The 16,671-nt window shown below is 53.0% G+C and overlaps 1 protein-coding gene and 1 long non-coding RNA gene across 2 annotated transcripts in view; both read left to right on the forward strand.

The window, feature by feature from the left end:
* Nucleotides 1–7,136, forward strand: part of LOC111726693 — a 53,737-nt gene extending 46,601 nt beyond the window's left edge. Inside the window, exon 3 of the long non-coding RNA XR_002774407.1 lies at nt 6,964–7,136. This is a non-coding gene — a long non-coding RNA (uncharacterized LOC111726693). The remainder of the gene's footprint in view (nt 1–6,963) is intronic.
* Nucleotides 7,137–9,805: 2,669 nt separating this feature from the next.
* The window catches only part of TCERG1L (transcription elongation regulator 1 like), a 169,623-nt gene continuing 162,757 nt past the window's right edge, over nt 9,806–16,671 (forward strand). The window contains exons 1-3 of the mRNA XM_023515631.1: nt 9,806–9,920; nt 12,978–13,037; nt 15,061–15,108. Coding sequence (XP_023371399.1) covers nt 9,806–9,920; nt 12,978–13,037; nt 15,061–15,108 — 223 coding nt within the window. The remainder of the gene's footprint in view (nt 9,921–12,977; nt 13,038–15,060; nt 15,109–16,671) is intronic.

The raw sequence follows: 16,671 nt of genomic DNA on the forward strand, positions 1-16,671 counted from the left end.
TCTCCATAACAGACGAGCACCAGCGGAGCAGGTGCAGACGGAGAAGCATCTCCATAACAGACGAGCACCAGCGGAGCAGGTGCAGACGGAGAAGCTGCAGTAAGGGGGTCAGAAGATCCAGCTAAGGTGATTGGTGAAGGTAGCAGCACTCAACAACAGAGTTTCAAAGTCGATGAAAAACAGCCTCATCCTGGGAAGATGCCATCTAGCATGGTCCCAGCTGCTGCAGAGAAGTCAGTGTCTGGCTTAAAAGTTCCACAGGACAGGCTGACTCCCTCCTTGGATGCTAACGTGATGTTAAGTTGAAGTCAGCGCTTATTTACCATTCCAAAAATCTCAGGGCTTTAAACAATTACGCTAAATCTGCTCTGCCTGTGCTCTGTAATGGAAGAACAAAGCTGGGATGAAGCACATCTGTTTACAACAGGGCTTACCAAATATTTTAAGCCCACTGTGGAGACCTACTGCTCAGAAAAAACAACCCCTTTCAAAACATGACTGCTCATCGACAATGCACCTGTCACGAAGGACCACTGGTGGACATGAACAAGGATCTGGATGGTTTCAGACCCACTAAGCAACATCCATCCATTCTGAAGAGTAGTTTCAAGGAGTAGTTTCAACTTTCATTATTTGAGAAATAGATTTGTAAGGCAATAGCTACCATAGACCAGGGAGAGTAAGTTGAAAACCTTCTGGAAAGGGTTCACCTTTCTAGATGCATTAAGAACATTCACAACTCATGGGAGGAGGTCAGAATATCAGCATGAGCAGGAGTTTGGAAGAAGTTGGTCCCAACCCTCATGGTGGCTCTGAGGGGCTCCAGACCTCCGTGGAGGAAGGAACTGCAGATGTGGTGGAAACAGCAGGAGAACTAGGATGAGAAGTGGGGCCAGCAGCTGGGACTGAACTGCTGCAATCTCAGGATGGAACTTGAGCAGGCGAGGGGTTGCTGTCCGTTGCTGTCCAGTAAAGCGGTTTCTTGAGACGGAATCCACTCCTGGTGAAGGTGGTGTGGGCATTGTTACAGTAACAACAAAAAGGTTTGGGATATTACATGAACTTAGTTGATAAAGCAGCGGTCAGCAACTCTTGGAGATGGAGGGAGAGAAGCCCCATCCGCCCACCTCCTGTGGACTTGTGGAGTCTTCCCAGACTCCCTGCAGGAGGTCTGGCAGTCCATGGACATGTGACATTTGGGAGAAGTTCCGAGTTGGGGTGCTTGGGTAGTCTGGTGGCAGAGGGGCATTTGAGTAGACAAGCTATAGATGAGAGCAGGGGTTCAGCCTTAGTCTTCCCTGGGATGGTTCAGAAAGAGGCTGGAATTGGAGGATGCTCCAATTCCCTGTGAAGGGTGCACAGGTCTAGAGCAGGACTGTCTGTGCAGACATGGGGTCCCCTCGCCATGGGGGAGAGTCAGAGGGAAGTCCTCTGATAAGGGGGTCTCACTCAGAGGATGTGCCTGGGGGACCTTGGCCCACGGCCTCAGATTTCAGACCCAGGAATAGAGGCACCACCGGGCTCAGGAGGCAGATGTGTTGGGAGCAGGACTGGCCTCAGGGCTGAGTCTTTGACCTCAGACTGGGCCCAGGGCCAGGATGGGACACAGCTTTCCTGCCTGTGAGGCCCTCCTGGTACTTCATAATCTGTGGTCAAGCCTGATACCCTTAGGCTTAGGTGTTAACCAGATATCTCGGCCTAAATCTGTGTGCCATATACCTGGGTGGCCTCTCTCCTCTCCTCATCAGAGAGACTTCAGGCCTGCAGGATTCCATTCCTTCCTTCTCATGGGGATGGTCAGGCACAGGCCTCCCCCCCGGGAGTCCCAGCCCAGCCCAGCCCAGTGCCCCATGCAGCCTGCACTCTGGCTTGGGGCTGGTCAAGCTGTGGGATGAGAGAGTGCCCTCGACAGGGCAGCCAGGCCAGGGCTGGGGCCTTGGGCACCAGCAGGGGTGTGGGGCGTGTTAGCGGCTGGAGGTTTTGAACACTGACGCCCCATCTCCCACCCATTTGCCCCACTTCTGTAGTGTCCAGCGGTCCCTGTGACTAGGAGATCCCGCAGGGTCACTCTAATAACACCTCCTCCTGCCTTGGGAAATCTCGTCCCAGCAGGGGGTTCAGCATCTGCACTGTCACCCAAAGCCACTCAGTGCACAGCAAACGAGCAGTTAGATCCCCATAGAAACCGTTAGATCCCTGTAGAAACCGTTAGATCCCGGTAGAAACCGTTAGATCCTCATAGAAATCATTAGATCCTGGTAGAAACCGTTAGATCCCCGTAGAAACCATTAGATCCCGGTAGAAACCGTTAGATCCCGGTAGAAACCGTCAGATCCTGGTAGAAGCCGTCAGATCCCAGTAGAAACTGTCAGATCCCAGTGGAAACCGTCAGATCCCGGTAGAAGCCATCAGATCCTGTAGAAACCGTTAGATCCCGGTGGAAACTGTTAGATCCCGGTAGAAATCGTCGTGGCGAGGTGAGTACAGATGGGAGCGCTGAGGGGGTGCCCTTGGGTAATAGGCGCCTGTGAGGGCTCTGGGGTGTGCTGAGACCGTCCCAGAGTTGCCTCACTAAACCCACACACGCACACCCTCCCTGCGCCCCGTCTCTGGACGTAAATGCAGGAATGGCCGTGTTGAACACACCGTGTCCGTCTGACATATAACAGGCAACACCCTTGTGAAGGGACGGGCGATTGGCAGATCTGTGTGGCTTGCTCATCCCCTGGAGTGTGGGGCTTCCATTAGTTATGGGGCTTCTGAAGCCCATCTCATGAGAAAGGGAAATGTTGACTTTGTAGCCATTTAGAGAAAAAGCCTTGGGTCCAGGGTGATTGCAGTGCATTCATTACCAGCACAGCCAGGCCATGCTAGGACAGCCAGGGTCTCAACAGATAGACAGTGTTCAGCTGTCGAGGCCAGGGGAGCATTTTTATACTTGTTTACTCAGTTTTGTAATTTTCATACAGTGTGATTTTGTTATTAAGATACTATATTTTGGGGCAGCACCTGTGGCTGAAAGGAGTAGGGCGCCAGTCCCATATACCAGAGGTGGTGGATTGAAACCTGACCCTGGCCAAAAAAAAAACCAAAAAACTGCAAAGATACTATATTTTTAATCGTACTTATTTTTTTCTGACTTCATATCATGTATTTGCATATCACATACATATATGTGTGTGTATACATACATACACACACACACATATCTGTATGTGACAATAATTAGACCTCAGTGTGCACCTCTTGGAGTAGCTGGAATCCAGAGCGCCGACCAGTGCTGAGGAGGGTGTGGCCGGCAGGAGCTATGCTCACCATTGATGGGAATGCAAAATGGTGCAGCAACTTTGGAAGACAGTCTGGCAGTTTCTTAAGAAACTGAACCTACTCTCAGCATAGACTCTGACAACTGTGCTTTGTAGCATTTTCTGGAAGAAGTCGGAAACCACATGCACACAGCAGCCTGCATGCAGATGTTTATGGAGGCTTTATTCATAGTTGCCCCAGCTGGGCAGGTGCCTAGGTGAGCGTCTGAAGAAGCCGAGGAACATTCTTATAATGAAAAACTATTCAGCAAAAAACAGGAGTGAGCTGTGAAGCTGTGAAAGAGCGTGGAGGACGCTGTGCTGAGTGAGACATGGTGTCGGGTGAGACTCAGTGCAGGGTCAGATGTGCGGTGCCAGGTGAGACGAGGTGCTGAAATGGGTGGGGCTGGGTGAGGCCCACGGTGCTGAGTGAGACACGGTGCCAGGTAAGACTCGGTGCAGGGTAAGATGTGGGGGCCAGGTGAGATGTGGTGCCGGGTGAGATGTGGTGCTGAGACATGTGGGGGCCGGGTGAGATGTGGTGCTGAGACATGTGGGGGCCGGGTGAGATGTGGTGCCGGGTGAGATGTGGTGCTGGGTGAGATGTGCGGTGTCGGGTGAGACTCGGTGCAGGGTCAGATGCGCGGTGCCAGGTGAGACGAGGTACTGAGATGCGTGGGGCCAGGTGAGACCCACGGTGCTGAGTGAGACATGGTGTGGAGTGAGACGCAGTGCAGAGTGCGTAGCGCGATGCCAGGTGAGGTGCAGTGCAGTGCTGAGATGTGTGGGGGCTGGGTGAGATGCGGTGCTGAGATGCGTGGGGCCGGGTGAGGCCTACGGTGCTGAGTGAGACACGGTGCTGAGTGAGACACGGTGCTGAGTGAGACATGGTGCTGGGTGAGACTCGGTGCAGGGTGAGACTCGGTGCAGGGTGAGATGCAGTGCAGGGTGAGATGCGGTGCAGGGTGAGACATGGTGCTGGGACATGTGGGGGCCGGGTGAGATGCGGTGCTGAGACGTGTCGGGGCCGGGTGAGATGCGGTGCTGAGACGTGTCGGGGCCGGGTGAGATGCGGTGCTGAGACGTGTGGGGGCCGGGTGAGATGCGGTGCTGAGACGTGTGGGGGCCGGGTGAGATGCGGTGCTGAGATGTGTGGGGGCCGGGTGAGATGCGGTGCTGAGACGTGTGGGTGCTGAGACGTGGGGGCCGGGTGAGATGCGCGGGACCAGGTGAGACTCCATGCGGAGTGAGTTTGGGGCACAGTGCTGGGTGAGACGTGCCCATCTGGGAAGGCTGCATACCGTTTGGGTCCAGTTACGTGACATTCTGGGAAAGGCAGAACTCCAGAGATCTAAAGAGCCCCAGGGTGGCCAGAGGTAGAGAGAGGGGGATGAACAAGTGGGCTTTCAGGGCAACGAAGCTCCTCTGTATGTGGGAGCACGTGTCATTATACCTTTGTCAAAACTCAGAATTCACAGCACCAAGAATGAGCACCAGTGAGAACTCTGGCATTTAGTTGATAGTAATGTATTGACAATGTATCATTATTGATTAGCTCATTAACTGTACCACTGTAGCATTTAATGCCTTCTTGCCTCCAAATTTCTATCTCCAGTCTGGATTTCTTCCTTGTCCTCTGTCCCCAGCAGAGCTGAGCGCACACTGTCCCCTCCACTGCTCTGCAGCCCCACAAGATCCCACAGTTTACCTCACTCAGAGAGAAAACCTGTCATCAATTCCCCTACATCTGCCCACACAGCCTGCCTGTCCCGGGCTGCCCCCTTCTTCCTCGTCCATGTCCCGCCCTGGGCCTCCCACTTCAGCCTCCCTGACCTCCCTGAAGCTCCTGGACACACAGCACAGGCCATGGCCACGGGGCCTCTGCACCTCCTCTGCTCTTCCCCTGGTGCCAGCCATCTCCTGGCCTCACCTCATTGATTCTTGTCTCTGTGACCAGTGAAGTCTTTTCTGACCACCCCACTTAAATCAAGGCCTCTCCCAACTGTGCACCCCTCCCACCTTCCCGTCTCCATTGTACCATCCACCTGTGGCATAAAGCAAGTAAGTGAGCAAAATGAGTGCCTGTGTCCCCCCAGCCTGGAAGGTACCTGCCCCAAGGGCAGGCTGCCCTGTGCCCCCTCACAGCTCTGTCCTGCAAAGCTAGGACAAGCTCGGTACCCTGTCAGCTGAATAAAGATGAGTTGATGGAATGACTGTATACAGATTTCCCCAAAGGTCACCATTCAGAGGGTGGACAGGTGGGCTTGTTGAAATGGGAAATTGTAGCTAAATGTACCATTATTTTAAAAATATTCCTTAAAAATTCATAAAATATTTACAAAATAGTCTCTACATATTGGCCACCTCTTTGTAAAGTTTTGTAACCATTATTTTATAAATAATGGTACATTTAGCTGCAATTTCCCACTTCCCCTATGTACAGCGGCTTACAGGACACTGTTGGTGCAGGAACTTATATACTTTTCTAAGCTATTTTGTTTATTTAACATCATGAGCCCTCTGCCCCTGCTGTGGCCCTGAGTGTCCCTCCTTGGTACAGTCACACCAGCTGTTCGATGTCCCAACTGTGGACTCACCATTGTTCATGTGACTGTTCACTTTTGATGATTTTTCTAGGGCCCCACTATAATCCTTTATCTTCAGGCATTAGCCACAGAGGGGATATGCCAGACCAGGCATTGTGAGTTTTGTTCAGGTTTATAAAACATATTTCCTCTCCCAGAGTGTAGAAGAGCAGTGATCTCATGACCACTGTTACTACATAATCCATGTCACTACTAATCTCGGTCCTCAGATTAAACTTTTCAACCCCCGAGTGGCTGAGCTTTTGCATGAGGAATTTAAAAAACTACCTCAAGTCTGTACTGGACTGTTCCTACCTATGTAGCTTATATGGTTTCAGAAGAGTCAATTAATCAGTATTGACTGAAAAAAAGAAATATATTTCCAAATTTCTGTCTAGAAGTGGCCATGCTAAGCTTTCACCAAATACTTCTTAGAAACCACATTTATTTGGGAAACTAGGGATTCTATTAAAGGAAAGAATTAAAAAGTTTTTGTGAAAAGGTAGAGGAAGAAGCAAACTTGGAGATGCTTCCACTAATGCCTAACACACAGGCTACGTCTAAGCCCGGAGCCTCCTTTGCCTTAATGAGCTCCCCACGCTGAGATGGGTGGATTTGGTGGCCAACCAGGCCCTGTGTGCTCTGGAAACCGCTCTCCAGCCTGGCCCAGAGTGGGCCCTCCCCGCAGACCCACCCCAGGGTCCTCGGGTGCTACCTGGGGCCTTCGCGGCGGCTGCTCCGAGTCGCTGCACACACTCCGTGGGCATTTCCAATTGCATGAGTATGGCTTGCACGCTGCAGCAAAGCCGTTTCTCTTTAAGGCACACAGGTCCTGCCTGGTCCCCGGCTCGCAGGGCAGCACACAGCCAGGTACGGTAGGCGTTTGTCATGTTTTGGAAGATTAAGACAGCATCATGAATGGTTAGCCTGGGGATGGTGTCCACAGAAGGGCTTTCACTAAGGGGGTAATGACACTCTCATTTGTTTTTTGGGGGCTGGTGTCTTGAGACAGTGGGATGGGCATTTGTCACCTGGGTGCCCCCATGTTGACCCTCTGCTTCCATGTTCTGCAGGTGGTTGCCATAACAGCCTTAAGCCGATCAGCAATGGTCCCACCATCGCCATTGCTGCTGCCGCTGCTGCCACCATGGTCTCCATGGACCCGGAGGGCTTCCGGGCCCCATCACCCTCCAGCATGCAGCCATGCCACTTCCTGACTTTGGCACCCATCAAAATACCCCTGAGGACGCCCCCCTTCACAGGTAGGCACAGAGTGAGGCCTCTGCATGCCTCGAGCTGCTCCCAGCGCCTGTGGTTTGACCAGCATGCAGGGGCTGGTGGTCCCTGAGGTCAGCTCCCTATAGCTGCAGAGGCCCTGGGTTCGTTCCCTGTGGGATGAGGAAGCCCAGCTGTGGGGAAGGACAGCTGAGTGAGGCTGGATACATTCTGCCATAAAGCCAAGTCTAAAGTGTCTGAGGGAAGAAAGTAGACTGCCTCACTGACTCCTTAGGGGAGCAGCGCCCCGTCTGCTAATGCAGGGGCCTGAGAAGGTGTGATTTTCCTGTGAGAAGCGTGGAAGAAACAAGGGCAGAGTGTGAGAGGAGCTCAGTGTCACCAGGGCTCTCACCATCCCATCCACCTGGGCTGGCCTGCTGGCCCTGTGCTGGGACACCAGCCAGGTTTCACCCACCAGAGTGGGACCAAGTACCAGAGGTGTGGATAGCCACACGGGTGCGCGTAATGCAGTGGAAGTTTTCCCTGCAACGTTCTCAGGGCAGGGCTGCTGCAGGTGCTCTGGATCCTGAGAGGTGCGGTGCGTGGGTAGAGGCTCAGCAGGGAGATGCAGGCCCCGGGGCCTGGCCTGGCCTGGCCTGGCCGCGGCTCTCTTGTCCACCTGTGTTCATAGCTGGGTGTGTCTGTCAGCTGTGACCGTGTGGCCCAGCCACACTGGTGAAGTGTTTGGTGTGAGTCAATTCTCCATTCGTGTGGGTGGCACTATCCTTTTAGTTTTAATTTTTTTCTGGACTATGGAGATCTTAGAGGTTCTGTGAAAGGCAGGACTAAGTGTAGTCAATTCTAGATTATCAGTAACAGAGAGTGTGTCACTGGATGGTCACGTGCACATGTACACAAGGGTGTGTGTGGTCATGTGCACACATACATGAGGTGTGTGTGGTCACGTGCACATGTACACAAGGGTGTGTGTGGTCACGTGCACATGTACACAAGGGTGTGTGTGGTCATGTGCACACATACATGAGGTGTGTGTGGTCATGTGCACACATACATGAGGTGTGTGTGGTCATGTGCACACATACATGAGGCGTGTGTGGTCATGTGCACATGTACACAGTTGTGTATGGTCATATGCACACATACACGAGGCCGTGTGCACTAGTGCGTGGTAGAGACAAATACTTTCTAACTCCTGGGAGTGTTTTTGGTATGTTGATTTTGCTTCCGGTAAATCTAACGTGTTTTTTCCAGCACTGGATCATTGGCACTTGCCATTTCTACACTGGCTTGTGACTGACCCAGCTGATAAGCGGGATACTGTCTTCTCAAGAACAAAACCTTCCTGGGCCTTGGCATGCCGCTGTGCACGAATTCAGGGTGTGAGGAGAAAATAAAACACAGATAGTCTCAGCATCAAACTAGAGCCGCGTCAAGAGTTTGGTTAAAATCCATCGTTCTGTTGACATTCACTAAGGGAGACTTACTCTTCTCAAAGAAAGTTAATCCTAGGACCAAAACCTGTGTCCCCAGGGCTGGCTTTACTTTCCATGGCTTTTATGAGATTTATAAAGTGACATAGTAATTAGGCATCTTTTCTGTTTGCATCTGATGAAGTTGCATAATCAAATTTGCCATAATGTGCATCCGGTTGGAAAAAGACAAGAATCAACATTATCTGTCGTGTGGTTGTCGGGGGAAACGGCTGCCAGAAAGACGAAAGGGGCATTGCTCAGAAGGGGCTGCCAAGGGGCTCCACAGAATCCCGCTGTCCACCTGCCCTGTCGGAGACGGTCGGGTTAAAGGTGAAACAGTCCGAGGCTGAGTTTGGACCAGTGACCAGGTCTAAGCTCAGAGCAGTTTGGCAAATTCTCGGTGGGTGCCCAGGGAAGGGATCCTAGGCAGTGGGACCCCCCAGTGGTGTCCTGGCTGTGTCCTCTAGACCAGCCTTTTTGGCACCAGGGACTGATTTCATGGAAGACAATTTTTCCATGGACTTGGGGGTGGGGGGGTTTCGGGATGATTCGGGCACATGACACCCATTATGCTCTTTATTTCTGCCCATCACCCTGTAATACAGGGGTCCTCAAACTTTTTAAACAAGGGGCCGGTTCACTGTCCCTCAGACCGTTGGAGGGCCGGACTGCAAGCCCTGGGACGAGTTGGCTGCTAAGCAGGAAGGCAGTGGCGGCAAAAACATCCGGCGGGCTGGATAAATGTCCTAGGCGGGCTGCATATGGTCCGTGGGCCGTAGTTTGAGGACGCCATATAGTGAAATGATTAGCAACATCACCATGATGCAGACTGGGTGGGGGCCCATCACCCTGTGATGTTTAGTGAAATGATTGGCAGCTTCACACTGATGCAGACTGGGTGGGGGCCCATCACCCTGTGATGTTTAGTGAAATGATTGGCAGCTTCATATTGACGCAGACTGGGTGGGGGCCCATCACCCTGTGATGTTTAGTGAAATGATTGGCAGCTTCATATTGACGCAGACGGGGTGGGGGCCCATCACCCTGTGATGTTTAGTGAAATGATTGGCAGCTTCACTTTGATGCAGATGGGGTGGGGGCCCATCACCCTGTGATGTTAATGAAATGATTGGCAGCTTCACATTGACGCAGACTGGGTGGGGGCCCCAGCTTGTTTTCCTGCAGCTGGTGGTCCCATCTGGGGGTAATGGAGACGGTGACATGGAGTGTGTTGCTGGTGTCCAGGTGCCTCCGCAGTCTTGCTCTGGTGGCTGTCACTCAGGAGGAGCACACTACCCAGATCCCTGCTTGCTCGGTCTACGGTGGGGCTCATACTCCCAGGAGAATCTAACCTGCCACTAATCTAGCAGGAGGCGGAGCTCAGGCAGTGAGAGAGGATGGGGAGCAGCTATGAGCACAGATGGAGCTTCACTGCCCACCTCCTGCCGCGTAGCTGACTCCTAACTGGACACGGACTAGTTCTGGTCCGTGACCCAGGTGGTGGGGACTGCAGCTGTACACTTTTGCAGAAGACAGTTGAGGCAGGACGCACCCATCAGGACAGCTCTATACCCCCCCCCCCCAGTACTTTCTGAAAAGGAAGTCTCGAAGGGGCTGAGCGACAGAGCTTGCCTATTAGGGCTGTTCCTGGCTGTTTTCTGGACCCTGGCTGAGCCCCCAGAATGCCTAACACTGACCCCTACCTGTTCTGGGAGCAGTTCTGCTGACTTCAGGCAGCCCCTAGGGTAGGCCTGACACCCTCCAAATAGGTGCATTGTGGGGCACAGGAGAGGACAGAGGTGCCCGTGGGAGGCTGGGGGGCAGTGGCCCCTGCCTGGTGTTTGTGGGAACAGCCCCAGATGAACTCAGGAGGACACAGCTCACTGGGACGTTTGCTCTACATTCAAGCTAATTTTATGAAAGCATGTGATGTTTAATTTATCCACATACAAATAATACTGTTTTTATTTGTAGGGTAATTCCCATCTTATATAAATGAGTTCTTGTTTATACCCTTGGCTTGGCGGTAAAAGTCAGACGACCATAGGGACCCCTGAGGTTTGGGGTTAATTGCTCCCTGGGGGGGTCTTCTGCCCGTGGGGTATCTGGTGATGGCCTGAGAATCGTCTCCATGACTTGGGGGTTGCTGCTGGGATCCAGTGGTGGGGAACCAGAAGTTCACCACAGTCCTGTAGCCCCCAGGACACACTCACAGTAAAGATTTATCTGGTCCCTAATGTTAGTTGAACCTCCATGGAGGGACCCAGGTTTCCGTGAACCCCACTTAACGGACCATGATATGTGGCAGCCGCAGGAGTCACCTGGGAGTTAATGTTCCATTAACCGGAGGTCTGCAGGAAACGTCTCTGAGATGGAAAGAGACAGAGCCTCAGATATGCTTAATTAGGTGCCTTTAAGGAGACTGAGGGTTTCAGTAAGCTGCCAGGCAATATTTAAAGAGCCCGCGACCAGGTGCAGATTCAGTCACAGCCGAGGCTCCTCTTTCAGAGCATTGTCTGCACAGGAGCAAGGCTGGTCCCTGCTGCCCCTGTCCAGGTCACCTGGGTGGGGGGCACCTTTCTATCCCCACCCCCCTGCAGCAGACACCTGTTTGCTGAGAGGGTGGCCATGTGCACCCAACCCCCCAGTTCCTGAGACCACGGACCCCTGTCTACTTTGTGTGTTGATGGACTGAGGCCCCATCTGCCTGGGCATGGGGTAGATGCCGGCCAGGGTTACTGGGAGATGTCACTGCCCGTCAAGGTGGCACCTGCCCCCCCCACACACACACACACGCTGACTCCTGGAGTGTGGAGGCGGAGTGTTCCTTGTCCCCTGTTCCTTTTCTTCAGGCCTATCTCCTCCAAGCACAGTTCGCCTCACATGCAGCCTTCCTCCAAGCTTGGGCACTGCAGTGGGCATGGTGTCACACTGCAGTCCCAGCATGCAGACAGAGGTGGAGGCAGAAGGATGACTCGAGACCAGGAGTTCAAGATCAGCCTGGGAAACATCTCAGTTCAAACAATTGAAAAAAAACTCTTAAGTGTTAGAGCTTCAGGTTAAAGAAGGAGCACATTCGGGATGGAGGTGGGAGGAGTTTGGTATCATGTTTATTGCTTAGTTTTTAGGAAGAAGCTGCCATTCTTCAGGGCAGAGTGAACGAAACACAGTAGAGGTTGCCGAGGGGCACAGAGATTTGCTCCTGGTGCTCTCTAGGGCTGCCTGGCCCTGGCCCAAGGTCACTCAGCAGGTGCCCTGCTCAGCCAGGAAGGGCAACGGGCTGCGTTCCTGGACAGGGCTGTGGGGTCGACGCTCTGGTACCTGCCCCCAGGGATGGCATGCAGGGCGTGAGTCGTCTTTTAGGAGTGATGATGTTTATTTTTAAAACTTGGCCCACCATTTCTGAAGCATTCAAGTATGGAAGGTGTAATATGAGTGGGTAGTTCTGGTCTCTAGTAGTGCAAATTACTATCAAATACAAATATTAAAAAGTACCATCTGCCTTGGAAACCATTTGCCACCTGTTCTTTTGCTTCCGGAACTATTTAATGGTTTAAATTTAACATTTTGTCCTGCCACAGAACAGCTGGGTAGTGACTTTTTTTTTTTTTTTTTTTTGTTCTATCAGTAACTTCCCAGCCAAGCCACATAACAAGTGGGCGAAGTCTGCGAGCCAGCATCCGACCACGCGGCCTTTCATGTGGCTGTCGGCTTCGCTCATTAGCGGGGCCTGCAGCTGCCAGCACAGGTTCCCTGACAATAGTCAGCCATTTGGGGATAAAGACTTTTCCTTTTTTATCATCCAGGAATTGTTTCCTCCTCCACTATAATAATAAATGTCATAATACATATTAACATTTTAAAGATTTTCACAGACAGAAATACTGTAGCAGCATAATTACTTATCCCCCAAAATGCCTGAAACTCATCTGGCTGCTGTGAGAAAGACACATGTGTTTCTATCCGAGGAATCAAGCTGCCTTTAGTAGGAAAATATACTGGATGTAAACAAACAAAAATCCTTTGTGCACTTTACTATCCGTGATAAGTGGATTCATATTAAGACTGCTCACTTAAAGACCCAACTTAAGCCTCATATGCATACAAGGTGTTTGGGTAACAAAGGCATTTGCATCCCCTGAATATTTTTAAGTAAAAAGAATGCAACTATAAGTATTCCACCTGGCATTATTATATTTAGGCATGTAAGATGATGGATTTCTCAGAGGACACCCACCGTGGTGGGGAAACCCCCTCTCAGCCAGGTCTAACACTTCTGGTCCCACCGCCGTCTCCACCGCTGCCCCCTCCCCTGGTAAACACCCTCGTCTCCATCGGCGCTTTCTGCCGTGAGTGCCAGTTCTCTCTGTGTTCTACAGGAGGGTGTGGAAGCATCGTGCACAGGGATGTGTCCGTTTGGGCCAGTGTGGAGATGCACGGTAGGCACCTGAGCCTGCAGAGGGAGGCGTCCCCGCGTCCCAGGCTTCCCGGGAGCCTCCCGCCCCAGAAGCCCTGCTCCACTGAGCACGTGTGTGCTCCTGGTCCCTTCACTGTGTTTAGAAATGTCTGTCATAGGCACAGGCATTATCTCCAGATGACGCTGCCTTGTTTAGGCTCTTTTGAATTTTATAGAAATGTGAACGTAACTTGTGCGGCCTTCTGTGGTTGTCTTTTTGCTCAAATATGTATTTTCTTAGAGGTGTCCCTGCTGACATTTGCCCCTGTCTCTGTGTTATTGCTTCTGCCGCTGGTGGGCATTTGGGCTGCGTGCTCAAAGGTCAGGTGCAGCCGTCACCTCCTGCTTTGGAAGCACAGTCCTCTGCTGGGTTCCACCCGGGGGATGTTTGCACAGCAGTTCCGCCTGCCTTGAGCACTCTCCTCTCACCTCCAGGCACAGTTCCTCCTCCTTTAAGGCCTCAGCTCTGAGAAGTGGCCTGGGTGCTCCCGCTCTAAAGGACCCTCAGGAACAAATGCCTTCCCGTGACCCGCGTGTTTGCTTTGTTGCTTGTATCATGCACTGATTCGCTGCCTTTTACTGTTGTGGACTGTGTCACAGACTTGGTGGCTTGAAACAGCAGAACTTTATTGGCAGTTACTGCTCAGAGTGCTGGGTGATTCTCATTTGACATTTTGGGGTGTTGTTGCTGTCCTCTGTTCTCTGTATGACAGTCTGACCCTGTCTTCCTACACCCCTCCCAGTCCCATCCTGGCAAACGAATCCCAGGGTGATCTGGCAGGGAGAGAGGCTGTTTGCAAAGGACATCAGAGGAGAGGTCATAACCGGGATGTTACAGAGGAGAGGTCATAACCGAGATGTCACAGAGGAGAGGTCATAACCGGGATGTTACAGAGGAGAGGTCATAACCGGGATGTTACATTCTTATGGGGCTTGAGTTTCTAACCAACAGGGCTGTGGACCTTGTGTATCCAGTCTCATCATCTCAAGCTGGAGATGGGGCTAGAGGCCAACACAGACTGACTCACCTGAGTCCCAGGGCTTGGCTCCCTTGTCCGAGCATCTCCAAGGGTTTCTTCCTGTGTCCCGTCCTCCCACCCCTGCAGTGGGTCACATGGACCTCAGGGCCATCCTCCTGAGGTCAGTGACCTGATGACCAGCACTGTGGCTGGGCAGCTGGTGCTGACAGGACGTAGAGCCCTGTTTATTCCATGGCCTTTCCTCTTGGTGCGTAAGTCCCTAGAGGCCACGGGGGGGGGCTACTTGGAGCAAACGCTCCCAAGGCAGCGTTGGTGCCACGGTGAGCTCCTCTGTGGGAACCTCTGTGGTGGGTCCTCAGAAAGGTGGGTGTGGGGTTGCCATATGATCCAGCAGCAAACACCTGTGACCCACACCCGTCCGCAGAGCATCCCCCATCCTGCCACAGGCGGCAGGTGGGAGCCGTCCAGGCGTCAAATGATGCTAAACAGGTGGGGGGTGGGGCTGGGGGAAGCGAGAGTGGGGAGTCAGTGTTTAATGGGGGGAGGCTTTAGTTTGGGAAGATGGAAATGTCCTGAGTTTGGGTTGTGACAGATGCACAGCCACGTGAATAGACTTAATGCCCTGAGCTGGAACCTAAATATGGTAAGATGATAAATTTCAAGTTTGATGTTTTGCCATGATAAAAAGTACAGAGAGGAGAGTCTCTCTGTGCACTGGGTCCTGCCCCGGGCAGGCCCTTGGGGGACACCCATCCATGTGCCGTCCACCCCTGCAGGGAGGGAGGTATGTTCTCATTAGCACTCAAAGGAAATCCATTCCAGGTAATTTGGAACTCCGCAGCAGAAGAGCAGTGAGCAGGAAGCAGTGAAAGTGCTGCACAGCCCATTCCCTTCTTGTGGTTTAGGGCCCCCTGTCACCCCTGACCTGGCTCCATGACAGCCTCCCTGCCGCCAGGATTCTGGCAACATCAGCGGCTGGAGCAGGTGGGAACTGAGGCATAAAGAGGAAGCCTGTGGACGTGTGAGGACAGCGGGCCCAAGTACACAGCACCCTGGGGCAGCTGGACAGACCAGGTGGGCTCTGCAGGAACTCGGGGCTGGCCTGGTGGTTGTGACGGCAGGAATAAGCAGCATCTGGAATGGCAGAGGAGGGGTGTCCTGAGGGGTCAGGCACCTGCAGGGCACAGGGCAGGGGACAGAGAGTGAAGGTAGCAGGAAGTCGGGACTTGCTCTTGGCACCGGCAGACAGACCTGCCAGGCCAGGGCTGGACTCAGACTCCCACGCGCTGCAGCTGTCCCTGGCGCCAGCCTCTGATGCACAGTTGGGAAGTGGAGCCGACATTAGTAGTGAAATCTGAGAGCTGACTGCAGAGGTCAGAGCCCGGGCACACCGTGTGCCACCTGGGCTGTGAGAAAGAGAACGTGGGCTGGGAAGAGGCTCAGGCCGACCAGTGTTCTGAGCCTGCTTGTTGGGGCACGTGGAACAGTCTGGCCAAGAAGTCAGGGGAGGAAGGGAGAGGGACTGGCAGTGCCCTCTGCCCAGCTGCCCTCTGTCCCTGCTGTGGCCCATGTCAGGCTGTGCTCCAGCCTGGGGTCAGGGCAACGTTCACCACCTGAGTGTGTCTCCTTGGCACTCCCCACATTCTGGGGCCAAGACTTCCCAAATTGCAATGTCTTTCCTGAGAGTCTCATGTTATTCTGTGTAAGGGCTCACCTGGGATAAAAAATAGAAAAGCATAAACAAGAAAATTCAAATTGTCCATAATCCTTCCACCCCAATAGACATCTATAGAACACCTGCAAACCGTGCTGAGGCCCAGCTCCCTACAGGCAACGTGAGCACAGGAGGGACGGCCACACGTGAGCCAGGTGGTGCCCCACTGAGCATGGCCGGTCCATTATCCTTCTTCAATGTTATGACCCACCGGCTACAGGAGAAAGCCCTGCAGCCAGCAGGGTCCAGTGGTCTTATGTGGCTGTTTCTAGAATCTACACAGGAGCAAGGTGGGCTCTGCTAACTACTGTCAGGCAGGCAGGAAATGTCTACATTTGAGACAGGCCCTGCCCTCCCTCCTGCACCCTCCTGCTAACACAGGAGCACGACTCTGCCACTTTACTCCCCCAAGGGGAGGCAGCCTGGCCGCCCAGAGCAGTGTTTGCTCAGGTGTTCGCTTCTCTCCTGGGCAGGTGTGAGCCGTCTCTATAAGTTGAGCCTTGCTGGGAGCAGCACCGTGTCCAAATGCAGGGTGTGGCTTTCTGCCCCCCAGGATCCTTTGTCACTGGTAATAAACAGGCCTCTAACATGTGCAGGCCAGTGAGCTGACCTTGCACACAGGAAGCACCTGGGAGGGGCGTGGACACATGATGTCAGCTTTTGCTGGAGATATAGACAGTTTATCAGTTTCTACAGGTGGAGAAAAGGGTGATATCTGAAGCTTCTCACAAGGGAATTGAGTCAGGGTAGTCTCCAAAGGGGAGCCCTGTGGTTCCATGTGGAAGATGCCCCCCCACTGTGTGTGTGTTTGCCAGCCCTGGAGGCACTGCTGGGGACCCCGGTGCAGCTGAGCCTGGGGTCTGGAAGTCCAGTGCTGGTGGAGGGCACGGCACTCAGAGCCTGCTGTCAGAGCAGCTGAGCCT

The sequence above is a fragment of the Otolemur garnettii genome, unplaced genomic scaffold, assembly GCF_000181295.1.
Source record: "Otolemur garnettii isolate 467f Iridium unplaced genomic scaffold, OtoGar3 scaffold00075, whole genome shotgun sequence".
NCBI classification, from domain to species: Eukaryota; Metazoa; Chordata; class Mammalia; order Primates; family Galagidae; genus Otolemur; species Otolemur garnettii.